Raw genomic sequence first — 27,434 nt, 5'->3', positions numbered from 1 at the left:
TACATGTCCACAGATCCCTGAAAGTTGCCTCACAGGTAGATAGGGTAGTTAAGAAAGCTTATGGGGTGTTAGCTTTCTTAAGTCGAGGGATAGAGTTTAAGAGTTGCGAGGTAATAATGCAGCTCTAAAAAACTCTGGGTAGGCCACACTTGGAGTACTGTGTCCAGTTCTGATCTCCTCACTATAGGAAGGATGTGGAAGCATTGGAAAGGGTACAGAGGAGATTTACCAGGATGCTGTCTGGTTTAGAGAGTATGGATTGTGATCAGAGATTAAGGGAGCTAGGGCTTTACTCTTTGGAGAGAAGGAGGATGAGATGAGACATGATAGAGGCATACAAGATAATTAAGAGGAATAGATAGAGTGGACAGCCAGCGCCTCTTCCCCAGGGCACCACTGCTCAATACAAGAGGACATGGCTTTAAGGTAAGGGGTGGGAAGTTCAAGGGGGATATTAGAGGAAGGTTTTTTACTCAGAGAGTGGTTGGTGCATGGAATACACTGCCTGAGTCAGTGGTGGAGGCAGATACACTAGTGAAATTTAAGAGACTACTAGACAGGTAAATGGAGGAATTTAAGGTGGGGGGTTATATGGGAGGCAGGGTTTGAGGGTCGGCACAATATTGTGGACCGAAGGGCCTGTACTGTGCTGTACTATTCTATGTTCTATAAACTTACTCCTGGACTGATAACAATACCTACCCATGGGTCCTGGAAGTGGGCAGTAAGGGTTCTGCTCAGGCGGCGGTACTGAGGGGGGAGGGGGTCACACTGTGGGAGGGGTGGTACTGAGGGAGGGTCACACTGTGGGAGGGGTGGTATTGAGGGAGGGTCACACCCTGTGGGGTGGTACCGAGGGAGGGTCACACTGTAGGAGGGGTGGTATTGAGGGAGGGTCACACCGTGGGGGGTGGTACCGAGGGAGGGTCACACCGTGGGGGGTGGTACTGAGGGAGTGTCACACCATGGGAGGGGTGGTACTGAGGGAGGGTCACTGTGGGAGGGGTGGTACTGAGGGAGGGTCACACTGTGGAGAGGTGTTACTGTGGGAGGGGTGGTACTGAGGGAGGATCACACTGGGACGGGTAGTACTGAGGGAGGGTCACACTGCAGGGAGGTGTTACTGTGGGAGGGGTGGTATGGAGGGCTGCCTCTCGGCTGCTGTTGCTTTAAGAAAGTTCCATACGCACACTCGACACTCCGCCTTTCTGCTCTTCCAAAGACTGTGTTGATTTTCTTCTTTACTCCGCCCCCCCCCCCCACCAGGGCCGAGGATGGAGTGCTCCCTCCATGCTCAGGGGCTGAAGACTGTGCATGGATCTCACAAGACCATCAAGTTCGGGTGAGAGACTTGGGCGATTGTGCCACCTTTCTCCTTCATCTACTGGGGGTCATGGTCAGCAGGGGGTTGTGAGCCGAATGGTCTGTGGCTGTGCTGTGTTCTCCCAGTACCAGTCTGAGAGTCCTGTTCCCATTCACCAACTCTGCTATGGCGATCATGGGAGGGTCGTGTTGAAGGGGTCCGGTGTTGGGTTGGGGTATCTGATGCTAAAGGGGCATGGTACGCTGTGGGAGGGGGATGGTGTGCCGTGGGAGGGGCAATACTGCTTGAACTGGCTGTTCAAGCCATTCCCAGTAAGACATGTCCTTTCAGTCTCTTATCTTTAAACTGTTGCTGCCGCTGCCCTGCCCTATTGCTGTTGTGTCTTCACCTCTGCCACCTTCCTGATAGGCCGTTCATACACTGCTGTGTTCTGTCATCGTCAGGCAAAAGAGCTGCACAGGGTGACACGGTCACGTGGAAGGAAATATAACACTGTCATAGAGCTTGGGTTCGAATCCCACTGCTGTCTGTAAGGAGTTTGTACGTTCTCCCCATGACTGCATGGATTTCCTCCGGGTGCTCCTGTTTCCTCCCACATTTCACAGACGTACGGGTTAGGGTCAGTGACGTGTGTGTGTGTGCACGCGCGCCGTGTTTGTACCGGAAGCTTGGTGCCATTTGCGGCTGCTTCCAGCACATCCTTGCCCCGCGTTGGTTGTTGATGCAAACTGTGTGTTTCAACGTATGTGTGACAGATAAGGCTGGTCTCTTTTTAAAAAAAAGTCTTTAAAGGTTATATAACAGGAAAAGTAGGGAGGCTAAAACTGCCCCTCCATGCCAGCTCGCCATTAATCACAGTCTCTTCCTGTGAAGCCGGTTTTGTGCCCAAGTGACCCATTCTGTGTATAACACATGCTTCTATTTAGGAGTAAATCTGTTCCGAAATGCCTTTGAAAGGCCCTCGTGATTGAACCTGTGACTGGATCCGTTACTCAGGAACGCTGCTAAGTAGTGTGGGATCCCAACCTATGGAGAAAGAGGATTGAGCGCCTAATCCCTGTGGAACTCGACAAGCTAACAGAGGTGGCACGATGGAGGGAGGGGAAGGAGTGAGAGAGAATTGCAGAGATTGGAGAGGGAGAATAATACAAATAAGGGTGAGGGAGAGAGAGAAAAGGGCGGGGAGATAGGGGAGAGGGGAATGAGCGAGTGGAGGGAGACCCACTGCAGACGAGCGAAAGGAGAAAAGTTCAAAATAAATTCATGATCAAAGTACATATGTCACCATCTACAACCCTGAGATTCATTTCCCTGCGGGCAAACTCAGCAAATCTATCGAATAGTAACTATAACAAGAGGAAACAGGGTGCAGAAGACAACAAACTGTGCAAATGGAAATACAAATAAATAGCAATAAATAATGAGAAGATGAGGTAGTCCTTAAAGTGAGAGCACTGGTTGTGGGAGCATCTCAACGGATGGACAAGAATCTGATGCTTGAGAGGTGCTATAGTAACTGTTCTTGAACCTGGTGGTGCAAGTGCGGGTTGACTGTGTTGGTCTCTCACCTGTGGAAGACTGGTGGGTGAGGAGGGGTGGTTTGAGGGGGGCGCTGAAGATGCTCCAGTCTGCACAGGATATGATGGATAATCAGGATTATATTACCTCCCCAATTAAACTCCCTTGTGTCACACCCTAGGGTCATGGATGTGGAACTCTGTCAGGGGCTCATTACTCTCGGATGTCCCAGGGTGGAACTCTGTCATGGGCTCAGGGCTCTGGGATGTCCCAGGGTGGAACTGTCATGGGCTCAGTACTCTCGGATACATCCTGAGGTGGAGCTCCTCCTGGGGGACTGGGATGTCCCAGGGCTGGGCACCACTCGCACTGTGGCCTGGTGGGCACTGTGGCAGCCTGACAGCTCCAGGGACCCAGGTTCAATCCCCGCCTGTGGCACCGTCTGGGTGTGGAATTTGCGCCTTCTCCCTGTGACCGCGTTGCTTTCTCTCGCATCCCAGTGACCTGTGGGGTTGCTGAGTTAAACAGCCACTGTAGCTTGTTCCCCTGGTGTACGGGTGAGGGGTGGAAACAGGGGGAGGAGAAGTTCATGGGAGTATGGAGAGCATGAAATGAGAGGGGTGGAGGATTATGGGGTGGACAGCATGGCCACCGTGGGCCAAAGGGCCTTTGTGTCACCCTATGTGTCCCTCTCTCCCCAGGGGTGGGACAGAGAGAGTGAGGCCCAGGTTCACCATCCTAACTCAAGGGGAAGGGACTCGCTTGCCCCAGGGTATTTATGAATCTGTATCCCTTGCTACCCTCCCCACCCCTAACCCTAAACACCCCCACCCCACCACCCCACCTGCGCTCCTCCCAGACTGCACATCGTCACCTGGAACGTGGGAACTGCCGCGCCTCCTGATGACATCACCGCCTTGCTACAGCTGGAGGCCCAGATGCAGGAGACGGACATGTACGTCATTGGGTGAGTGAGGGGAGGGGTAGGGGAAAGCGGGGTGAGGGTTGGGGAGGTGCAAGGCCGATGATCAGGTCTCGGACAGGGTATGGCACTGACCACTGGACTTGTGACCAGCCTGCAGGAACTGAACTCGAAGGTGCCCTCGTTTCTGATCGACATGGTGTTCTATGACCCCTGGACTGTCTTCATCACCAACTTCCTGGCTCCCCTCGGCTACGTCAAGGTGAGTGCGAGCCCGACCTGTCTGGTGGCATTAGCAGCCTCGAACGATGTAGAGGAGACCACGTCGGACTGGTTTTCTCTCTGACCCCTCTCTTGTTCCCTCCCCCCACCCAGGTATCTTCCATCCGGATGCAAGGTCTCCTGTTGCTCATCTGTGTCAAGCACCAACATCTGCCGTACATCTGTGACCTCCAGACCAGCTATACCCGCACCGGCCTCTTCGGCTACTGGGTAAGGCCGGCATCCCCCACCCACCCCGGGCCTGGGGCTGGTGGGCTGCTGCTGCAGCTGGGCACTATGGCAGCTGCTCAGTCCTGGCCACAGGCTGCCCCCCCCCCCCCAAAAGTGAGAGGTTGGTGTCTCTGTGACTGAGGGGGCAGGAAGTCCAGGAACTGGACTGGAGGGCAAGATCGCTCACAAACATAACGTCACCCCCTCAAGTGCCTTTCAGTGAGGTCATCGGAATTGGGTTTATTGTCTCTGACGTACGTATGTTGTGAAATTTGTTGTTTTGCAGCAGCAGTACGTTGTAAGACATCAAAATCACTTTGTTACAATAAGAAATATTTAACGAGTAGTGCAATAAGAGGCCAAAATAGTGAGGTAGTGTTGATGGGTTCACTGTCCATTCAGAAATCCATGGCGGAGGGGAAGAAGCTGTTCCTGGAATGTTGAACACAAGTCTTCAGGCTCCTGTACCTCCTCCGTGATGGCCAGTTCTAATGAGAAGGAAGCATTTGCTGCCTGATGGGGGGGTCCTTCGTGACAATTGACACCATCCTGAGGCATCGCCATTTGAAGATGGGGGCTTGGGGGGGGGGGTGTGGTTTACCTCTGCACGAAGCCATCAGATCCATCGCTGTGTCTCCTGATACTGGGTGGGATTGATCTTACGGGGTCAGCCCGGCATCGAGGGCTGAAGGGATTGTACTGTTCTATCGTTCCACGCTCTCTCACTGTGGCGGTGGGGAGCAGAGAATTGCTGGGATCTGGCCCTGGAGAAACAGCCCTCGGCGGGGGCTGGCTTTCCTGCCTTTGGGAGTGCTCCGATACAGCCGCTCAGTCCTGTGTTAGTGCTTAGAATGTCACAGGCCCTTCGGCCCACAATGTTGTGCTGACTCATTAACCTTCTCTAAAATCAGACTATCCCTTCCCTCCTACATAGCCCTCCATTTTTCTATCACCTCAACTACCACCTGCTCCCCAATTACCCACCCCTCCCAATCGCTGTCTCCCTCTGGCTCCTTAACCCATTCCCACTCCCCACAGGGCTTCCCTCAACTCCAGAGAGTTTGGGTTTTGGGGTGGGCTCCGTGGTCTCTGCACTAATCGTTTTTTTTTTCCCTCTCCTCCCCTGCCGCAGGGGAACAAAGGGGCAGTGGCTGCCCGCCTCTCCGTCTACGGGCACTTGCTCTGCTTTTTGAACTGCCACTTGCCGGCGCACCTCCACAACAGCAGCCAGCGTATCAGCACCTTCCAGCGGATTCTGGCCGTGCTGAGGTTCCCCGGCCCGACCTCCCCCCTCCGTCCTCGACCACGAGTGAGTCCACCTGCAACACATGTGTGCGCGGTGCAGGGGTTGTGCTGGTGGGGAGGGAGAGGTTTGCTCAGCACGTGATTCCAAGCCTGTCTGCCTCTGGACCAGAGTAACCCATTCAGGGGCACGCAGGTGCAGGGGCTGATCAGCCTCCAGGTGGCTTTGGGCCCCTGAAACTGGAGAGGGTTCAAAGAGGATTCACCAAAATGATTCCAGGATGAAATCACTTGTCATATGAGGAACGTTTGATGGCTCTGGGCCTGTCTTCACTGGAATTCAGAAGAATGAGGTGGCGGGGGGCGTCTCATTGAAACTTGCTGAATATTGAAAGGCCTTGATAGAGTGGACATGGAGAGGCTGCCTACAGTAATGGGGAAGTCTAGGACCAGAGGGCACAGCCTCAGAATAGAGGGACGTCCATGTAGAACAGAGATGAGGAGGAATTTCTTTAGTCAGGGATGGTGAATCTGTGGAATTCATCGCCATAGATGGCTGTGGACCCCAAGTCAGTGGGTATATTTAAAAAAGATTAGTCAGGGCATCAAAGGTTACGGAGAGAAGGCAGGAGAATGGAGTTGAGAGGGATAATAAATCAGTCATGATCGAATAGTGGAAGAGACTCGATGGGCTGAATGGCCTAATTCTGTTCCTCCTCCTTGTGGTCCATCAGTGGTGGTCTCAGTCAATTGTACCGCGATACTGCTTGTCCTGAATACTGTTCAGATCATCACTCAGTGCATTGAGCAGAACAAGGTAAACCAGTAACAGAATGCAGAATAGAGTGTTACAGTTACAGAGAGAGTGCAGTGCAGGCAGACAGTAAGGCACAAGGTCATAACAAGGTAGAGTCTGAGGTCGAGAGTCCACACTGGTCCCAGTACTCTCGTGATGACCATGACCGGCAGAGTGGTTTTTATTCTCAGAACGTTAAAACCCAAAAATTGTTCGGGATGAGGTGTGAGATTGGAAGTCCACCCTCCGGTTACTGGTCCAATAAGCCTGCCGCTGTTTTCCTGAGCTGTCTGCTGTCCGTCTGGGGAAACCCCCTGCCCAACCTCCACTCTCGCAAAACCTTCTCTCAATGAAGCCAAACTCATCCCGTGTGCTCCTGCCAAAGTTCGGAAAAGGCTGCACATTTATCAGCGCTGTGTTTTACACAGGAGAGTATTGTGAGTGGGGCTTCTTGGTATCTGTGTTTGTCAAGCTCAGTAGTTCATGAATCCAGAGTTCCCCGCTCTCCTCCCCAAAAGGTCTGAGCCCTGATTCTGTAGCCGAGAAGGTTGATAGCTGTGATCTCTGTTCCCCAATGACGTGCTTAAGCTGTGTCCAGCCTTTTGGAGCAGTGCCTGGTCCGTTATGAACTCACTGGCAAAATGGGCGACAGTGAGTGACCAGAGCTCCCCCCTCAACCCCAACCCGTGTGTGATTTGCCAGTGAGGTTGGTTCCCCATCACACCCCACAGGGTGCCCCAGGAATACACGTCTATTTTACAACGGTTTGTTCAAGCAACTAAAGACTATATTTAAAAAAATCATAAACTACCATTTCCAATTAAAATCTGATTATTATAACCTACAACTCCATCATGGCTGTGAAAGGAGGGTTCAGCATGGGACTGACCAAACTCCATCCCGTTAAAAATCCCAGAGCTACAGAAGCACCAACAGAAGCTCCAAAGGCCTCGTCTCTGGGAGAGGGAGGGACTTTATCCAGACAACGTGTAGTGTCATGTGGTGAAAGCAGAAGCCACAGGGCCGATCAACCTTCGGCCCAGGACAGGGGACCCTGGCGAGCTGCTGTCAGCCCCATTTGCCCCTGTGGGAGTGATGGACAGAGGTCTTGGTGAGCTGGTCTGTGCCCCAGTGGGGGTGAGGGAGTTGGTGAGCAGGCCTGTGCCCCCGTGGGGGTGATGGACAGAGGTCTCAGTGAGCTGGCCTGTGCCCCCGTGGGGATGAGGGACAGAGGTCTTGGTGAGCTGGCCTGTGCCCCCGTGGGGGTGAGGGACAGAGGTCTCGGTGAGATGGCCTGTGCCCCCGTGGGGGTGAGGGACAGAGGTCTCGGTGAGATGGCCTGTGCCCCCGTGGGGATGAGGGACAGAGGTCTCGGTGAGCTGGCCTGTGCCCCTGTGGGGGTGAGGGACAGAGGTCTTGGTGAGCTGGCCTGTGCCCCCGTGGGGGTGAGGGACTTAAGAAGAAGTTTTCGGTCTTGAGGGACCACATTGCCGGAAATCCGCCATTGCACCCATTGGTATCGCGTGCTCTGTCTCCAGGGACGTGAGCACAGACGTAACCCCGGGAGAGACCATAAAACATAGGATCAGAATTAGGCCATCCTTCCCCCTCAATCCCATCCTCCGGACTTCTCCCCGTAATGTTGGACAGCTTGACGAATCAAGGAGCTGATTTTTCAGTCGGGGCAGCCAGTCAAGAGTGTTGGGTTCCTGCCACTGACAACTCTCATCTCTCGTAGCCTGCTCTTCTGGTTCGGAGACCTGAACTTCCGCATCGCAGACCACGGGCTACACTTCATCCGCGACACAATCGGCAAGAAACGCTTCCACCTGCTGTGGGACAAGGACCAGGTCAGGCCAGTCGGTCAGCATGCCGGTGGGACGAGCAGGTCAGGGCAGTGGTCAGCATGCTGGTGGGGGCTATGGACCAGGTCAGGACTACCGGTCAGCATGCAGGTGGGGTCTGTGGGCTGGTGCAATACGTAACATTATTACAGCACCAGTGACCCGGCTGTGTGGAAGGAGTTTCTACTTTCTCCCCGTGACCGTGTGGGTTTCCTTCAGGTGCTCTGGTTTCCTCCCACAGTCCGAGGACGGACGGGTTAGGATTTGTAAGTTGTGGGCATGCTGTGTTGCCACTGGAAGCATGGCTGGCCCCAGCACATCCTCGGGCTGTGTGGGTTGTTGATACAAACCACACATTTCACCGTACATCTCGATGTTTCATCGAACATAGAACATTACCAAACAGTACAGGCCCCTCGGCCAACAATGGTAAACTGATCTTTTAACCTACTCTAAGCCCAATCTAACCATCCCCTCACATATAATCCTGCATTTTTCTTTCATCCATGTGCCTATCTGAGAGTTTCTAAAATGTCCCTAATGTATCTGCCTGTACCACCACCCCTGGCGGAGTGTTCCACGCACTCACCACTCTCTGTGGGGGGTGGGGGGGAGAAAAACCTAATTCTAACATCCCCCCTACAATTTCCTCTCATCACCTTAAAATTTCCACCCTGGGGAAAAGTATCTAGCTGTCCACTCAATCTATGCCTCTTATCATTGTATACACCTCTAACAAGTCACCTGTCATCCTCCTCCTCTCCAAAGAGAAAAGCCCTAGCTCACTCAATCTCTAATCCAGACAGCACCCTGGTAAATCTCCTCCGCACATTCCGCACCCTTCCTATAATGAGACAAGCAGAACTGAGCACAATATTCCAGTGTGGTCCAACCAGGATTTGATCGAGCTGCAACGTTACCTGTGGCTCTTGAACTCAGCCCCCCGACTAACGAAGGCCAACACACCATGAACTTTCTTGACCACCCTGTCAGCTTGCGCAGAAACTTTGAGGTTTCGATGTGAAAGTGACATATGAAGCCTATCTTTATCTTCAGCCCTTCCCGCTGCTCTGTCATTCAGTACCTCGTGGCTGAACCTCCCAGATCCTGTGAGAATCCCAGCCTCACCATCCTCCGAGTGAAGAAATCTCTCTCGATGCTGGAAATCGGCAGCAACACACACAAAATGCCAGAGGGTCTCTGCCCAAAATGTCGACTGTTCATTTCCCTCCAGTGGTGCTGCCTGACCTGCTGAGGTGCTCCAGCATTTTGTGTGTAACTGAAGAAACCTCTCCTTTTCTCAGCCCCACCTCACCCCCATCCATCTTGTTGACTGTCTGGGGGGCTTGGACCCTCTGCCATTGACACATCCTATCAGCACTTTGCACGTCTCTCATTCGTGAGTGACTCCCTCCCTCTTGGGTCCTGGTATCCCAAGGACTGGTCTGGTGAGCCCTTGCGACACCCCCTGTGGGGCCAGTCCATTGTGGTCTCACCAAGGCTTAAAGATTCAGATTTATTTGTTGCATATCTATAGTGTATTAAGACATTCAACCAACGACTAAAAACAGTCTGAGGCTGTGCTCGGGACAGCCCACAGTGTTGCCAGCATTCCAGCCCCAGCATAGCACGCCCAGAACAACTGCAGCAGAACTATTCCCTTTTTCCAACCTCCCACCCACCCACTCACTCACTCACAGACAGGCAAGCCTCCGATCCCAGAGCATGCTGCCTGCAGGCCCTGGCCCTGGAACCTCTGATCCCAGGCCTCCAACCATGATCTTGAATAATCTTAAAGATGAGTTTTATTTGTCACGTGTACGTTGAAACACAGTGAAATGTGTTGTTTGTGTCAATGACCAACATAGTCTGAGGATGTGCTGGGGGCAGCCAGCAAGTGTCGCTATGCTTCCTGTGCCAACACAGCATGCCCGCAACTCACTGACCCCAACCAGTCTCAGGAATCTGATGGTGGAGGGGAGGAAGCTGTTCATAAAACATCGAGAATGTGCCTTCAGGCTCCCGTACCTCCTCCCTGATGATACAAACACTAACCCTAATCGGTATGTCTCTGGAACGTGGGAGGAAACCAGAGCACCTGGATAAAACTCACACGGTCCTGGTGAGAACGTTCAGTACATACCCCTTACACACAGCGGTGGGAATAAAACTCACACGGTCCTGGTGACAACGTTCAGTACATACTCCTTACACACAGCGGTGGGAATAAAACTCACACGGTCCTGGTGACAACGTTCAGTACATACTCCTTACACACAGCGGTGGGAATAAAACTCACACGGTCCTGGTGACAACGTTCAGTACATACTCCTTACACACAGCGGTGGGAATAAAACTCACACGGTCCTGGTGAGAACGTTCAGTACATACTCCTTACACACAGCGGTGGGAATAAAACTCACACGGTCCTGGTGACAACGTTCAGTACATACTCCTTACACACAGCGGTGGGAATAAAACTCACACGGTCCTGGTGAGAACGTTCAGTACATACTCCTTACACACAGCGGTGGGAATAAAACTCACACGGTCCTGGTGAGAACGTTCAGTACATACTCCTTACACACAGCGGTGGGAATAAAACTCACACGGTCCTGGTGAGAACGTTCAGTACATACCCCTTACACACAGCGGTGGGAATAAAACTCACACGGTCCTGGTGACAACGTTCAGTACATACTCCTTACACACAGCGGTGGGAATAAAACTCACACGGTCCTGGTGAGAACGTTCAGTACATACTCCTTACACACAGCGGTGGGAATAAAACTCACACGGTCCTGGTGAGAACGTTCAGTACATACCCCTTACACACAGCGGTGGGAATAAAACTCACACGGTCCTGGTGACAACGTTCAGTACATACTCCTTACACACAGCGGTGGGAATAAAACTCACACGGTCCTGGTGAGAACGTTCAGTACATACCCCTTACACACAGCGGTGGGAATAAAACTCACACGGTCCTGGTGAGAACGTTCAGTACATACTCCTTACACACAGCGGTGGGAATTGAATTTGGGTAGATGGCGCTGTGAGGCATTATGCTACCGTGACCAGAGGTAACAAAGGGTTAACACGAGCCTGGGGAGTGGGTGAGGGTGGAGGGCTGGAGGTTATTCTTGTGTCGCCCTCACTCCTGCTCCCTCCTACCCCCAAAGCTGAATAAGGCCAAACAGGCAGAACCAGTTCTACAGGGATTCCTCGAGGGACAACTGCTATTCAAACCCACCTACAAGTTCAACCTGGACTCCACAGACTATGACACCAGGTGAGCCCCCGACCTCTGTATCCGTGCACTCAGTACCAGACGGAAATTCAGCCCTTCCAATGCGTTATGTAGTTACAGAGGGAGTCTTCTTCAAGCCAATTGCATCGGGAGCCATTCAGCCCCTCGACTGTTCTGCTATCTGTACAAGGTGCTGGCTAAGATTTGTGAGGCGCCAAAGTAGTGTTGTGGTTAGTGGTCATTACTGCAGCTGGGGGCGTCTGACATCATCTGTACGTCCTCCCCGTGGAATGCGTGGGTCTTCTCCAGCTACCCGCCCCGCCCACACAGAGTCCAAAGACGTTAATTGGTCATTGTAAATTGCCCTGTGATTAGGCTAGGTTAAGTGGAGGGTTACCAGGTAGAGAGGCTCATCGGGCCGGAAGGGCTTCTTCCTCACTGTGTCTCAATAAATAATGAAGTCATCTTTGTCATAAATCAGTCTCCCCCATAGGTAAAAGCTTAAAGACCCTGTTTTTGCTTGCTACCTGGAGGAGACTGGTTCAAGTCTCTCTGCTGAATCTCAGGATTGATCTGCCCCGTGGTGATGGAGGGCAAGATGGGATTGTTACAGAAGCATTAATAGAGAGGCAGAACGATTTCTGAACAACTGTGGGATTGAGGCCCACAGGAAACCGGCTGAAAGGCAAACCAAGTTCAGGGGGCAGCACAGGGTGGAGGGGTTAGTGGCTCATTTCTTTCCCCATGGTGTGTTTGTGTCACACCAACAAAATGCCTGGGGAGCTCAGCAGGACAGGCAGCATCTGAGGAGATGAAGGGTCTCAATCCGAAATGTCAGCTCCTTATTCCTCTCCATAGATGCTGCCTGACCTGCTGAGTTCCTCCAGCATTTTGTGAGTGTGTGTGTGTGTGTGTGTGTGTGTTGCTCTGGATTTCCAGCCTCGACAGGATCTCCTCTATGGAGGGGTTCTTCTGTTGGGGAGGGTAGTCAAAGCCTGCTTACCATGGCAGAGGTCCCAGTCCCCTCTCCAGCTCACTCGCAGCCTCTCCCTGTCACCAGTGAGAAGAGACGGAAACCGGCCTGGACCGATCGCATTCTCTGGAGGGTTAAAGCGGCCTGCCCGGACCGGGGGACCGGGAGCGGGGCCGGGAGCCAGTGGTCTGACGCCAGGAAGCCCATCGCTGTCACCTTAAACATCTACGACAGCCAGATGCAGTATGGAGTCAGTGACCACAAGCCCGTGTTGGCCACCTTCTCCCTGGAGGTGAGGGGAAAGGGGAGCGGGTACAAACCACTAACAATAACAGATAGCCAATGGGCTCACATGACACACCAACCACCCCGTCCGGCCACGTGGCTACTGACCCTTACCCCATCCCCTGTCTGGTCATGTGGCTACTGACCCTCACCCCACCCCACCCCGTCCGGCCACGTGGCTACTGACCCTCACCCCACCCCACCCCGTCCGGCCAAGTGGCTACTGACCCTCACCCCACCCCACCCCGTCTGGCCATGTGGCTACTGACCCTCACCCCACCCCACCCCGTCCGGCCATGTGCTAATGACCCTCACCCCCCCACCCGCCCCCCCGTCCAGCTGCGTGGCGAGGCTGTCTGCCATTGAATTGGCAAGGCACACGAGTGGTAAATGGGTTTACCAAAGGGTAGATGGGTACTGGAGGGTTAGTAGTGATGAGATGGCCTGAATGGTCTTGGGGCTCAATTACATGTGGTTGCCTAGCCTCCAGTCATCCTGGCCAGTGGTGGGTAGAGGGGCTGAGAGGGTGGGGGCTGTGTGTGAACGGGGAGGGGAGTGGGTCACTGGTGTGTGAACGGGGAGGGGAACGGGTCACTGGTGTGTGAACGGGGAGGGGAGTGGGTCACTGGTGTGTGAACTGGGAGGGGAGTGGGTCACTGGTGTGTGTGAACGGGGAGGGGAATGGGTCACTGGTGTGTGAACAGGGAGGGGAACGGGTCACTGGTGTGTGTGAACGGGGAGGGGAGTGGGTCACTGGTGTGTGAACGGGGAGGGGAATGGGTCACTGGTGTGTGAACAGGGAGGGGAACGGGTCACTGGTGTGTGTGAACGGGGAGGGGAACGGGTCACTGGTGTGTGTGAACGGGGAGGGGAACGGGTCACTGGTGTGTGAACGGGGAGGGGAACGGGTCACTGGTGTGTGTGAACGGGGAGGGGAACGGGTCACTGGTGTGTGAACGGGGAGGGGAACGGGTCACTGGTGTGTGAACGGGGAGGGGAGTGGGTCACTGGTGTGTGAACGGGGAGGGGAATGGGTCACTGGTGTGTGAACGGGGAGGGGAGTGGGTCACTGGTGTGTGAACGGGGAGGGGAACGGGTCACTGGTGTGTGAACGGGGAGAGGAGTGGGTCACTGGTGTGTGAACGGGGAGGGGATCGGGTCACTGGTGTGTGAACGGGGAGGGGAGTGGGTCACTGGTGTGTGAACGGGGAGGGGAGTGGGTCACTGGTGTGTGAACGGGGAGGGGAGTGGGTCACTGGTGTGTGAACGGGGAGGGGAATGGGTCACTCCTGGAGGCTATGGGTCGGGTGAGGTAACTTTCTGCCTTTTATCTCGTCTCCAGTTGGAGAGGAGAATGACTCAGCCTCTGGTGGAACTGCAGGCTGAGGGGGAGTGGGTACCCGGCAAGGACGCCATCATCTCCTACTGCCCGGCGCAAGACTACTCAAGCAGCTCCTGGGACTGGATTGGACTCTTCAAGGTAACAGAAACAGGCCTTTCAGCCCATCTAGTCCATGCTGCTAATCCCATACCCCTCCCATCCATGTAGCTATCGAAATTGTTGAAATCAATATCAACCCCACATCCACCATTTGTGCTGGCAGCTTGTTCCACACTCATACAACCCCCTAAGTGAAGAAGTTCCCCCTCGTGTTCCCCTTAAACATTCACCTTTCACCCTTAACCCATGACCCCTGGTTGTAGTCCCACCCAACTTCATTGGAAAAAGCCTACTTGCATTTACCCTGTCTATACCTCTCATAATTTTGTATGCCTCTATCAAATCTCCTTAGCTTCAGGGAACACTCACCTATTCAGCCTTTTCCTAAAACTGGAGACCTGGCAACATCCTTGTAAATTTTCTCTGCAGCCTTTCAACCTTATTGACATCTTTCCTGTAGTTTGGTGACTAAAACTGCACAAAATACTCCAAATTACGCCTCAGCAATGTCTTGTACACCTTCAACATAGCATCACAACTCCTGTGCTCAGTACATTGATTTACGAAGGCCAATGTACCACAAGCTTTCTTTGTGATTTATCTACATTTGAAGCCACTTTCAACAAGTTATAGACGTGCACTCCCAAATCCTTTTGTTCCACGGAGAGATCTGGAGAAGGGAGGGATCTGGGAATATAGATCCAGAACTCCTGGAAGGTGGTGTCACAGGAAGGGAGGGCTGGAAAGGAAGCTTTTGGTGCATGAGCCTCCGTAAATCAAAGTATTGTATCCTATCACACTCTGCACAGTGTAACATCTCCAACAGTACTGTGGTTACCCACCCAGACAACTCCAACAGTGTCTGACCTGACCAAATCTGATTCCCCTGCCTCCTCTCAAGACTTGTTATAAATCTTCCTCAAAAATTGTTTGTGACCACCACTAACCCACAAGAAACTGCTGAAAGTTATGAACAGAGCTGGGCACGTCATTGAAACCAGCCTTCGCTCCATGTCTACACTTCTCTCTGCCTCAGCATAGTCAAAGACCCCACCCCTCCAGAGCACTCTCTCTTCTCCCCCCTGCCATCGGGCAGAAGATTCGAAAACCTGAAAGCACGTCCCACCAGGCTCAGGGACAGCTTCTACCCCCTGTTACAAAACTACTGAATACTCCCCTAGTTACCATAATATGCAACTCTTGACCTCATCATTTGTGGGAGGGGTGGTACCGAGGGAGGGTCACACTGTGGGAAGGGTGGTACCGAGGGAGGGTCACACTGTGGGGGGATGGTACCGAGGGAGGGTCACACTGTGGGAGGGGTGGTACCGAGGGAGGGTCACACTGTGGGAGGGGTGGTACTGAGGGAGGGTCACACTGTGGGAGGGGTGGTACCGAGGGGGGGGTCACACTGTGGGAGGGGTGGTACCGAGGGGAGGGTCACACTGTGGGAGGGGTGGTACGGGGGGGGGGGTCACACTGTGGGAGGGGTGATACTGAGGGAGGGTCACAGTGTGGGAGGGGTGGTACTGAGGGAGGGTCACACTGTGGGAAGGGTGGTACTGAGGGGGGGGAGACTCTGTGGGAGGGGTAGTACTGAGGGAGGGTCACACTGTGGGAGGGGTGGTACCGAGGGGAGGGTCACACTGTGGGAGGGGTGGTACAGAGGGGGGGGGTCACACTGTGGGAGGGGTGGTACTGAGGGAGGGTCACACTGTGGGGGGGGTGGTACCGAGGGAGGGTCACACTGTGGGAGGGGTGGTACCGAGGGGGGGGTCACACTGTGGGAGGGGTGGTACCGAGGGAGGGTCACACTGTGGGAGGGGTGGTACCGAGGGAGGGTCACAGTGTGGGAGGGGTGGTACTGAGGGAGGGGTGAGTTGGAGTGAGAGGTTGTGGTGTCCAGATTGGAGGGGAAGCCACTGAGGACCTTTCCTACCGCAGGTGGGATTCCGAAGTCCCAGGGACTATGTGACGTATCTCTGGGTGAAAGATGATGAGCTACTGGTTAATGAAGACGTTTATCAGGTGAGTAAAACCCCTTTTCCACTCCCTCCCCCCCATGGCTGCAACACAGCAAGCCCACAACTCACTAACTCGAAACGGTACATCATTGGAACGTGGGAGGAGACCCACAAAGGCTCGGGGAGGATGTACAATCTCCTTGCAGAACCCTGACCACCGGTGATGTACAGCGTTACGCTAACCCTCTCGTTATCGTGCTGCCCTGCCGTGGGCCTTTTGTTCAATGGAACTGTTTTTCTTCTGAATGCTGTTTTTCTGATGTTGAGTGTCTGTGATACTTGCAGCAGCATTATTTCCCGGGTTCAATTCCCCCCACTGTCTGTAAGGGGTTTGTAGGTTCTCCCCGTGACCGCGTGGGTTCCCTCTGGCACTCCGGTTTCCTCGCGCAGTCCAAGGACGTTCCGGTTGATAGGTTAATTGGTCACACGGGTGTAATTGGGCAGCGTGGACCCGCTGGGACAAAGCTCCTGTTACCATGCTGGATCGCTGGATCTCTGCATCTCTGAACAAACATTTCTAAATAAATATTTAAGAAGTAAGTTTTACTTTCCCTCTGTGCCTCCACGGACCTTTTTGATCATTCATTACGTGCTGTGTCTCAGGCACCAATTCACCCAGTTTTAACTTTCAGCTGGTCGATACTCCGTGGACAGGGTTGTTCCCGGTCAATACTCCGAGGGCAGGGTTGTTCCCGGTCGATACTCCGAGGACACGGTTTCTCCCCGGTCGATACTCTGAGGGCAGGGTTGTTCCCGGTCGATACTCCGAGGACAAGGTTTCTCCCCGGTCGATACTCTGAGGGCAGGGTTGTTCCCGGTCGATACTCCGAGGGCAGGGTTGTTCCCGGTCGATACTCCGAGGACAGGGTTGTTCCTGGTCGATACTCCGAGGACAGGGTTTCTCCCCGGTCGATACTCTGAGGGCAGGGTTGTTCCCGGTCGATACTCTGAGGACAGGGTTTCTCCCCGGTCGATACTCTGAGGGCAGGGTTGTTCCCGGTCGATACTCCGAGGGCAGGGTTGTTCCCGGTCGATACTCCGAGGACAGGGTTTCTCCCCGGTCGATACTCTGAGGGCAGGGTTGTTCCCGGTCGATACTCTGAGGACAGGGTTTCTCCCCGGTCGATACTCTGAGGACAGGGTTGTTCCCGGTCGATACTCCGAGGGCAGGGTTGTTCCCGGTCGATACTCCGAGGGCAGGGTTTCTCCCCGGTCGATACTCCGAGGGCAGGGTTGTTCCCGGTCGATACTCCGAGGGCAGGGTTGTTCCCGGTCGATACTCCGAGGGCAGGGTTTCTCCCCGGTCGATACTCCGAGGGCAGGGTTTCTCCCCGGTCGATACTCCGAGGGCAGGGTTTCTCCCCGGTCGATACTCCGAGGGCAGGTTTGTTCCCGGTCGATACTCCGAGGGCAGGGTTGTTCCCGGTCGATACTCCGAGGGCAGGGTTGTTCCCGGTCGATACTCCGAGGGCAGGGTTTCTCCCCGGTCGATACTCCGAGGGCAGGGTTTCTCCCCGGTCCATACTCCGAGGGCAGGGTTTCTCCCCGGTCGATACTCCGAGGGCAGGGTTGTTCCCGGTCGATACTCCGAGGGCAGGGTTGTTCCCGGTCGATACTCCGAGGGCAGGGTTGTTCCCGGTCGATACTCCGAGGGCAGGGTTTCTCCCCGGTCGATACTCCGAGGGCAGGGTTTCTCCCCGGTCGATACTCCGAGGGCAGGGTTGTTCCCGGTCGATACTCCGAGGGCAGGGTTGTTCCCGGTCGATACTCCGAGGGCAGGGTTTCTCCCCGGTCGATACTCCGAGGGCAGGGTTGTTCCCGGTCGATACTCCGAGGGCAGGGTTGTTCCCGGTCGATACTCCGAGGGCAGGGTTTCTCCCCGGTCGATACTCCGAGGGCAGGGTTGTTCCCGGTCGATACTCCGAGGGCAGGGTTGTTCCCGGTCGATACTCCGAGGGCAGGGTTTCTCCCCGGTCGATACTCCGAGGGCAGGGTTGTTCCCGGTCGATACTCCGAGGGCAGGGTTGTTCCCGGTCGATACTCCGAGGGCAGGGTTTCTCCCCGGTCGATACTCCGAGGGCAGGGTTTCTCCCCGGTCGATACTCCGAGGGCAGGGTTGTTCCCGGTCGATACTCCGAGGGCAGGGTTGTTCCCGGTCGATACTCCGAGGGCAGGGTTGTTCCCGGTCGATACTCCGAGGGCAGGGTTTCTCCCCGGTCGATACTCCGAGGGCAGGGTTGTTCCCGGTCGATACTCCGAGGGCAGGGTTGTTCCCGGTCGATACTCCGAGGGCAGGGTTTCTCCCCGGTCGATACTCCGAGGGCAGGGTTGTTCCCGGTCGATACTCCGAGGGCAGGGTTGTTCCCGGTCGATACTCCGAGGGCAGGGTTTCTCCCCGGTCGATACTCCGAGGGCAGGGTTTCTCCCCGGTCGATACTCCGAGGGCAGGGTTTCTCCCCGGTCGATACTCCGAGGGCAGGGTTGTTCCCGGTCGATACTCCGAGGGCAGGGTTGTTCCCGGTCGATACTCCGAGGGCAGGGTTTCTCCCCGGTCGATACTCCGAGGGCAGGGTTGTTCCCGGTCGATACTCCGAGGGCAGGGTTGTTCCCGGTCGATACTCCGAGGGCAGGGTTTCTCCCCGGTCGATACTCCGAGGGCAGGGTTGTTCCCGGTCGATACTCCGAGGGCAGGGTTGTTCCCGGTCGATACTCCGAGGGCAGGGTTTCTCCTCGGTCGATACTCCGAGGGCAGGGTTTCTCCCCGGTCGATACTCCGAGGGCAGGGTTGTTCCCGGTCGATACTCCGAGGGCAGGGTTGTTCCCGGTCGATACTCCGAGGGCAGGGTTTCTCCCCGGTCGATACTCCGAGGGCAGGGTTGTTCCCGGTCGATACTCCGAGGGCAGGGTTGTTCCCGGTCGATACTCCGAGGGCAGGGTTTCTCCCCGGTCGATACTCCGAGGGCAGGGTTGTTCCCGGTCGATACTCCGAGGGCAGGGTTGTTCCCGGTCGATACTCCGAGGGCAGGGTTTCTCCCCGGTCGATACTCCGAGGGCAGGGTTGTTCCCGGTCGATACTCCGAGGGCAGGGTTGTTCCCGGTCGATACTCCGAGGGCAGGGTTGTTCCCGGTCGATACTCCGAGGGCAGGGTTTCTCCCCGGTCAATACTCCGAGGGCAGGGTTGTTCCCGGTCGATACTCCGAGGGCAGGGTTGTTCCCGGTCGATACTCCGAGGGCAGGGTTTCTCCCCGGTCGATACTCCGAGGGCAGGGTTGTTCCCGGTCGATACTCCGAGGGCAGGGTTGTTCCCGGTCGATACTCCGAGGGCAGGGTTGTTCCCGGTCGATACTCCGAGGGCAGGGTTTCTCCCCGGTCGATACTCTGAGGGCAGGGTTGTTCCCGGTCGATACTCCGAGGGCAGGGTTGTTCCCGGTCGATACTCCGAGGGCAGGGTTGTTCCCGGTCGATACTCCGAGGGCAGGGTTTCTCCCCGGTCGATACTCCGAGGGCAGGGTTGTTCCCGGTCGATACTCCGAGGGCAGGGTTGTTCCCGGTCGATACTCCGAGGGCAGGGTTTCTCCCTGGTCGATACTCCGAGGGCAGGGTTGTTCCCGGTCGATACTCCGAGGGCAGGGTTGTTCCCGGTCGATACTCCGAGGGCAGGGTTGTTCCCGGTCGATACTCCGAGGGCAGGGTTTCTCCCCGGTCGATACTCCGAGGGCAGGGTTGTTCCCGGTCGATACTCCGAGGACAGGGTTTCTCCCCGGTCGATACTCCGAGGGCAGGGTTTCTCCCCAGTCGATACTCCGAGGGCAGGGTTGTTCCCGGTCGATACTCCGAGGGCAGGGTTGTTCCCGGTCGATACTCCGAGGGCAGGGTTTCTCCCCGGTCGATACTCCGAGGGCAGGGTTTCTCCCCGGTCGATACTCCGAGGGCAGGGTTGTTCCCGGTCGATACTCCGAGGGCAGGGTTGTTCCCGGTCGATACTCCGAGGGCAGGGTTTCTCCCCGGTCGATACTCCGAGGGCAGGGTTTCTCCCCGGTCGATACTCCGAGGGCAGGGTTTCTCCCCGGTCGATACTCCGAGGGCAGGGTTGTTCCCGGTCGATACTCCGAGGGCAGGGTTGTTCCCGGTCGATACTCCGAGGGCAGGGTTGTTCCCGGTCGATACTCCGAGGGCAGGGTTTCTCCCCGGTCGATACTCCGAGGACAGGGTTTCTCCCCGGTCGATACTCCGAGGGCAGGGTTGTTCCCGGTCGATACTCCGAGGGCAGGGTTGTTCCCGGTCGATACTCCGAGGACAGGGTTTCTCCCCGGTCGATACTCCAAGGGCAGGGTTTCTCCCCAGTCGATACTCCGAGGGCAGGGTTTCTCCCCGGTCGATACTCCGAGGGCAGGGTTGTTCCCGGTCGATACTCCGAGGGCAGGGTTGTTCCCGGTCGATACTCCGAGGGCAGGGTTGTTCCCGGTCGATACTCCGAGGGCAGGGTTTCTCCCCGGTCGATACTCCGAGGGCAGGGTTTCTCCCCGGTCGATACTCCGAGGGCAGGGTTGATACTCTGAACAGCAGTGTTTCTTTTCTTCACCCACCAGGTGTTTCTGAACGGTGAGGATGTCCCAGAGGTTGCGGGGGACTACATACTCTGCTACTACAGCAGCAACATGGACTGTATCGTCGGGGTTAGCTGCCCATTCCAGGTATCCAGAGCCCCGCCTGCTGGGCAGGGCCGAGAGAACTTCGTCACATTGTGGGAGGGGCGGTACTGGGGGTCTGGCCCACCATGGCAGGGGCGGTACTGGGGAGGACCCCACTTTGGGTGGGATGGTACTGGGGGTCTGAGCAGTGGTACTTTAAAGGGGAGGGGGGTGTGGACGCACTATGGGTAGAGTTACACAGGGTGCCCCCACTGTGGGAGGGGTGGTACTAGTGGTGGGTACAGGCTCCTTTGTGGGAGGGGCATCACTGGGAGGTGGGCCCCACTGTGGGGAAGGGTCACAGTGAGGGCGGCCCCACTGTGGGAGAGGTGATAGTGGGGGTCAGACCCATTGAGGGGAGGGGTGGGGGTGGGCCCCACAGTGGGAGAAGCGGTATTGGGGGTGGGCAGCTGCCCGATTGTTGAGGCAGGAACTGTGACTCCGTCTGCCTCAGGTGGGCGGGTCATTCCCCATGGCCCACAGGTTTGTGGTGGGAGACAGGAATCCACCCCAGACCCTTGTGGCCAATCCCTGCCCCACCATCAGTGACCAGACACATCCTGATGCCTCTGTGGGATCGCACTGTGCTTGCCTTACTTTTCTGTGCGGAGACGCTGGACAATCGCTTCACCTGGGGGAGCCCTTCACTTCTTCCCAAACTGTGCCCCTGCAGATCCTGCCGGAATGTGCCGGAAGCCCTTTGGAGATGGACGCCAGGACGGAGACGTGCGATGCCCAGGCTCACGGTGATTCAGATACGTGCTGAGGTCTGCGTTTATGTACCCCCACCGTGAGAGGAGAGGGAGAGATCCAGTACCCAAAGTGAACTGCTTTCCATCCCTCGGGCCTCGGACTCCTCCAGCGACGCACCCTGCAACTGTGCCCCTTAGATTCTAAATCAGATCGGATTGGCCAGAGTTTGGGGCCCGTCCTGAGTTCAGTGTGTGCGGAGACAAAGGGGGGCAAAAGGTTTTCATTAGCTGGGACTGTTGGCTGCTAAGTACACCACTCCACCCCACCCGGTACTACAGGTGTGTTTATTAATATTTTTACAAGCATTGCTGCCCAGCAGTGGGGATATTAATGTGTCTTACACATGTTTATCAAGCTCTAGGCACCCCCCCCCGCCCAATCTTCTTGTCTCCTTGGACAAGATAGCTCAGTTTCTTTGCCTCTCGTGGGACCCCTTCTCCTTGCCTCAGACAGACAGCACCTCATCCTCTCTGCTTCCGTGAGTCTGTCTCTCCCCCTCTGCCACCCCTTCCATAGGGGCTGTTTTGCCAGCACTTGGTCCCAGGTAGGATCTACCCTCACCAGTCACTTTCTCTGCAAGGAAGCTCCTCGGACAGCTGACTTTCTCTGGACCCACTCTCTTACGTCCCTGAGAGAGCAGACCAAAGGAGATCACCGTCCCCTTCTTCACCCTCTGGTGATTGGGGCACATGCCCTCTGCCTGACCTTTCAATCCCTCCACGGGATACCCTGACGAGTGGATTAATGCAGTGGGAATATGAACAGTGTAGGGGAGAAACCATCAACTGCCACTGACCGGCTCGTTCAGCTGTAAACTTCCAGCAAGCCCCTCCCGTCTGGGGATGGGAGGGACAGCCAGAGATTGTATCTATAACTCGGGTTGGAATCACCATCGTTGGGCAAACTACCCTCCGTGCTTCAGAGTTGCTTCATCTGGAGTGACCCTGATTTCTGGATATTATCCATGTGGAAATCCAGCTCCTTCCGTCTTTGCTCGGCTGTGGCGGCTGGGGAAGGAGGATATTGGATAATGACAGAAATGGTGAGACGATGAGAGCTTGTGGAGTTGAGGGAGGTGCAGTCTCCAGTCTTGGAGAGATGCCACTCAGCCCATCACAGCTGTCCCATTCCTTATCTTTAGGGTGACCAATTAAAGCTCTATGCACTTTTGAACTTCAGTTCCTCTCTGAACCAATCACAGCTCAAGGCCAAGTTGATCCTAATTTTTTGAGGATTCCCATGCTCCGGGATCCCTGAATCATCCAAGTCTCCAGGGCTTTTCCAGTCACAGGTCAATTTCCCGGCATCACCAGTATTTTCAGTGTTCCCAGCATGGAACGATCAGAACTTATTCCCTGAATCTGGACCAAATCCAGTTGGTGCTGGAATTCCTGGGATCTGGCATGAAGCTGGATAGTTTCAGGCTCGGAGAGACCCCAGTTCCCAGGGTCTGGAGTTGGGAAGTTTAACCCATTTTAGTGAAGGTGAGACACAACAGATTTTAAGTGTTTTACTTCATGGACGTTTGCTTGACAATTTGTAGATATTATTTTTAAACAGCAGCAGATTGGCTCAGTTATCAGCTTTAAATAAAAAACATGAAAGTGATTTGGAAGTCTGTGTTTGAATGACTGACCTCGCAGTCAGTGTGTCCAGTCTCCTGTCTCTGGATCAGTCAATGTGGCCATTCCATCCTGGTCCCCCAAGGGTCAGCCGGTGCCCCTGTCCCCCGTCCCCCATCCCCGTCCCGGTCAGTGAGTCGACTGGTGCCCCTGTCCTGGTCTGTGGGTCAGCCGCTGCCCCCATCCCAATCCCAGTCCCAACCCTCAGGTCGGCCGATGCCCCCATCCCGGTCTGTGGGTCGACTGGTGCCCCTGTCCCCCGTCCCAGTTTGTCGGTCAGCCAGTGCCCCCATCCCAGTACCAGTCCTCAGGTTGACCAGTGCTCCCGTCCCAGTCCGCGGGTCAGCCGATGCCTCCGTCCCCCTTCCCCATCCCATTCTCCGAGTCAGCCGATTTCCCCATCCCCCTTCCCCATCCCATTCTCTGGGTCAGCCGATTTCCCCGTCCCCCTTCCCCATCCCATTCTCCGGGTCAGCTGATTTCCCCGTCCCCCTTCCCCATCCCATTCTCCGGGTCAGCCGATTTCCCTGTCCCCCTTCCCCATCCCATTCTCCAGGTCAGCTGATTTCCCCGTCCCCCTTCCCCATCCCATTCTCCGGGTCAGCCGATTTCCCCGTCTCCCTTCCCCATCCCATTCTCCGGGTCAGCCGATTTCCCCGTCCCCCTTCTCCACCTCATTCTCCGGGTCAGCCGATTTCCCTGTCCCCCTTCCCCATCCCATTCTCTGGGTTGGCTGGTGCTCCCGTCCCGGTCCTGGTCCCAGTCCGCGAGTCGGTCAGTGCCCCTGTACTCCTGGTCTGCGGGTCGGTCAGTGTGTGTCCTGTTGCCCAGGTACTGGGCTGTGCTGGTGAAGTTCATGGAGATTCCACAGGCTTGGGGTGGGGGGTCGTACTCCATGGACCGGATGTTTGGGAGACAGTAAACAAGTCGCCTCTGAGCCAGGAATGGAATTACTATGACTGGGAAATGTTTCATATACTTGTGTCACAGAGGAGTGGGGAACACCATGGACAGTTTTGAGTGTCTGTGGGTGTGAATGGGGCAGTAAGGGAGGGGTGAGTGTGGATGAGGGCACTCTGAGCAGTGGGGAGACGAGGGTACATTCTTTCTCCACAAACCGGTGTCGATCCCAGTGTTGGGTTAGGCCGACGTTCTGGACATTCCCACTCTCTCTAGCAGTTTCCAAACATGGGGCAGCACAGTAGCAATGTGGCACCAAATGCTTTACAGGGCCAGTGATTGGAGTTCAATTCTTGCTGCTGTCTGTAAGGAGTTTGACCGTTCTCCTCTGGGTGCTCTGTAAGGAGTTTGACCGTTTACCTCTGGGTGCTCTGTAAGGAGTTTGACCGTTTACCTCTGGGTGCTCTGTAAGGAGTTTGAACGTTCTCTGGGTGCTCTGTAAGGAGTTTGAACGTTCTCTGGGTGCTCTGTAAGGAGATTGAACGTTCTCTGGGTGCTCAGTAAGGAGTTTGAGCGTTCTCCTCTGGGTGCTCTGTAAGGAGTTTGTACATTCTCTGGGTGCTCTGTAAGGAGTTTGAACGGTCTCCTCTGGGCGCTCTGTAAGGAGTTTGACCGTTTACCTCTGGGTGCTCTGTAAGGAGTTTGAACGTTCTCCTCTGGGTGCTCTGTAAGGAGTTTGTAAGTTCTCTGGCTGCTCTGTAAGGAGTTTGGACGTTCTCTGGGTGCTCTGTAAGGAGTTTGAACATTCTCCTCTGGGTGCTCTGTAAGGAGTTTGTAAGTTCTCTGGCTGCTCTGTAAGGAGTTTGGACGTTCTCCTCTGGGTGCTCTGTAAGGAGTTTGAACAGTCTCTGGGTGATCTGTAAGGAGTTTGTACGTTCTCCTCTGGGTGCTCTGTAAGGAGTTTGAATGTTCTCTGGGTGCTCTGTAAGGAGTTTGAATGTTCTCTGGGTGCTCTGTAAGGAGTTTGTACGTTCCCCTCTGGGTGCTCTGTAAGGAGTTTGTACATTCTCCTCTGGGTGCTCTGTAAGGAGTTTGTACGGTATCTGGGTGCTCTGTAAGGAGTTTGTACGTCCTATGGGTGCTCTGTAAGGAGTTTGTACGTTCTCCTCTGGGTGCTCTGTAAGGAGTTTGTACGTTCTCTGGGTGCTCTGTAAGAAGTTTGAACATTCTCTGGGTGCTCTGTAAGGAGTTTGAACGTTCTCTGGGTGCTCTGTAAGGAGTTTAAACGTTCTCCTCTGGGTGCTTCTGTAAGAAGATTGTACATTCTCCTCTGGGTGCTCTGTAAGGAGTATGTACGTTCTCCTCTGGGTGCTCTGTAAGGAGTTTGAACATTCTCTGGGTGCTCTGTAAGGAGTTTGAACATTCTCTGGGTGCTCTGTAAGGAGTTTGTACATTCTCCTCTGGGTGCTCTGTAAGGAGTTTGTATGTTCTCCTCTGGGTGCTCTGTAAGGAGTTTGAACGTTCTCTGGGTGCTCTGTAAGGAGTTTGTACGTTCTCCTCTGGGTGCTCTGTAAGGAGTTTGAACGTTCTCCTCTGGGTGCTCTGTAAGGAGTTTAAACATTCTCTGGGTGCTCTGTAAGGAGTTTGAACGTTCTCCTCTGGGTGCTCTGTAAGGAGTTTAAACATTCTCTGGGTGCTCTGTAAGGAGTTTGAACGTTCTCCTCTGGGCGCTCTGTAAGGAGTTTGAATGTTCTCTGGGTGCTCTGTAAGGAGTTTGTACGTTCCCCTCTGGGTGCTCTGTAAGGAGTTTGTACGTTCTCCTCTGGGTGCTCTGTAAGGAGTTTGAACGTTCTCTGGGTGCTCTCTAAGGAGTTTGAACGTTCTCCTCTGGGTGCTCTGTAAGGAGTTTGAACGTCCTCCTCTGGGTGCTCTGTAAGGAGCTTGAACGTTCTCTGGGTGCTCTGTAAGGAGTTTGAACGTTCTCCTCTGGGTGCTCTGTAAGGAGTTTGAACGTTCTCTGGGTGCTCTGTAAGGAGTTTGAACGGTCTCTGGGTGCTCTATGAGGAGTTTGAACGTTCTCTGGGTGCTCTGTAAGGAGTTTGACCGTTCTCTGGGTGCTTTGTAAGGAGTTTGAACGTTCTCTGGGTGCTCTGTAAGGAGTTTGTACGTTCCCCTCTGGGTGCTCTGTAAGGAGTTTGTACATTCTCCTCTGGGTGCTCTGTAAGGAGTTTGTACGGTATCTGGGTGCTCTGTAAGGAGTTTGTACGTCCTATGGGTGCTCTGTAAGGAGTTTGTACGTTCTCCTCTGGGTGCTCTGTAAGGAGTTTGTACGTTCTCTGGGTGCTCTGTAAGAAGTTTGAACATTCTCTGGGTGCTCTGTAAGGAGTTTGAACGTTCTCTGGGTGCTCTGTAAGGAGTTTAAACGTTCTCCTCTGGGTGCTTCTGTAAGAAGTTTGTACATTCTCCTCTGGGTGCTCTGTAAGGAGTATGTACGTTCTCCTCTGGGTGCTCTGTAAGGAGTTTGAACATTCTCTGGGTGCTCTGTAAGGAGTTTGAACATTCTCTGGGTGCTCTGTAAGGAGTTTGTACATTCTCCTCTGGGTGCTCTGTAAGGAGTTTGTATGTTCTCCTCTGGGTGCTCTGTAAGGAGTTTGAACGTTCTCTGGGTGCTCTGTAAGGAGTTTGTACGTTCTCCTCTGGGTGCTCTGTAAGGAGTTTGAACGTTCTCCTCTGGGTGCTCTGTAAGGAGTTTAAACATTCTCTGGGTGCTCTGTAAGGAGTTTGAACGTTCTCCTCTGGGTGCTCTGTAAGGAGTTTAAACATTCTCTGGGTGCTCTGTAAGGAGTTTGAACGTTCTCCTCTGGGCGCTCTGTAAGGAGTTTGAATGTTCTCTGGGTGCTCTGTAAGGAGTTTGTACGTTCCCCTCTGGGTGCTCTGTAAGGAGTTTGTACGTTCTCCTCTGGGTGCTCTGTAAGGAGTTTGAACGTTCTCTGGGTGCTCTCTAAGGAGTTTGAACGTTCTCCTCTGGGTGCTCTGTAAGGAGTTTGAACGTCCTCCTCTGGGTGCTCTGTAAGGAGCTTGAACGTTCTCTGGGTGCTCTGTAAGGAGTTTGAACGTTCTCCTCTGGGTGCTCTGTAAGGAGTTTGAACGTTCTCTGGGTGCTCTGTAAGGAGTTTGAACGGTCTCTGGGTGCTCTATGAGGAGTTTGAACGTTCTCTGGGTGCTCTGTAAGGAGTTTGAACGTTCTCTGGGTGCTTTGTAAGGAGTTTGAACGTTCTCTGGGTGCTCTGTAAGGAGTTTGTACATCCTCCTCTGGGTGCTCTGTAAGGAGTTTGAACGTTCTCCTCTGGGTGCTC

The 27,434-nt window shown here is 54.7% G+C and overlaps 1 protein-coding gene across 1 annotated transcript in view; it reads left to right on the top strand.

Annotated features, from left to right (window-relative positions):
• The window catches only part of LOC140187537 (inositol polyphosphate 5-phosphatase K-like), a 32,409-nt gene extending 9,245 nt beyond the window's left edge, over positions 1–23,164 (top strand). The window contains 13 exon segments of the mRNA XM_072242908.1: positions 1,267–1,342; positions 3,702–3,809; positions 3,918–4,026; positions 4,140–4,256; positions 5,389–5,535; positions 5,537–5,565; positions 8,033–8,144; positions 11,321–11,430; positions 12,449–12,653; positions 13,989–14,126; positions 16,032–16,115; positions 20,702–20,806; positions 21,477–23,164. Of these exon segments, the coding sequence (XP_072099009.1) occupies positions 1,275–1,342; positions 3,702–3,809; positions 3,918–4,026; positions 4,140–4,256; positions 5,389–5,535; positions 5,537–5,565; positions 8,033–8,144; positions 11,321–11,430; positions 12,449–12,653; positions 13,989–14,126; positions 16,032–16,115; positions 20,702–20,806; positions 21,477–21,569 (1,425 nt within the window). The 5' untranslated portion in view covers positions 1,267–1,274 and the 3' untranslated portion in view covers positions 21,570–23,164.
• Positions 23,165–27,434: the final 4,270 nt, after the last annotated feature.

The sequence above is a fragment of the Mobula birostris genome, chromosome 25, assembly GCF_030028105.1.
Source record: "Mobula birostris isolate sMobBir1 chromosome 25, sMobBir1.hap1, whole genome shotgun sequence".
Taxonomy (NCBI): Eukaryota; Metazoa; Chordata; class Chondrichthyes; order Myliobatiformes; family Myliobatidae; genus Mobula; species Mobula birostris.
The sequence above is the reverse complement of the archived record's forward strand: the minus strand, read 5'-3'. Positions and strand labels throughout refer to the sequence as shown.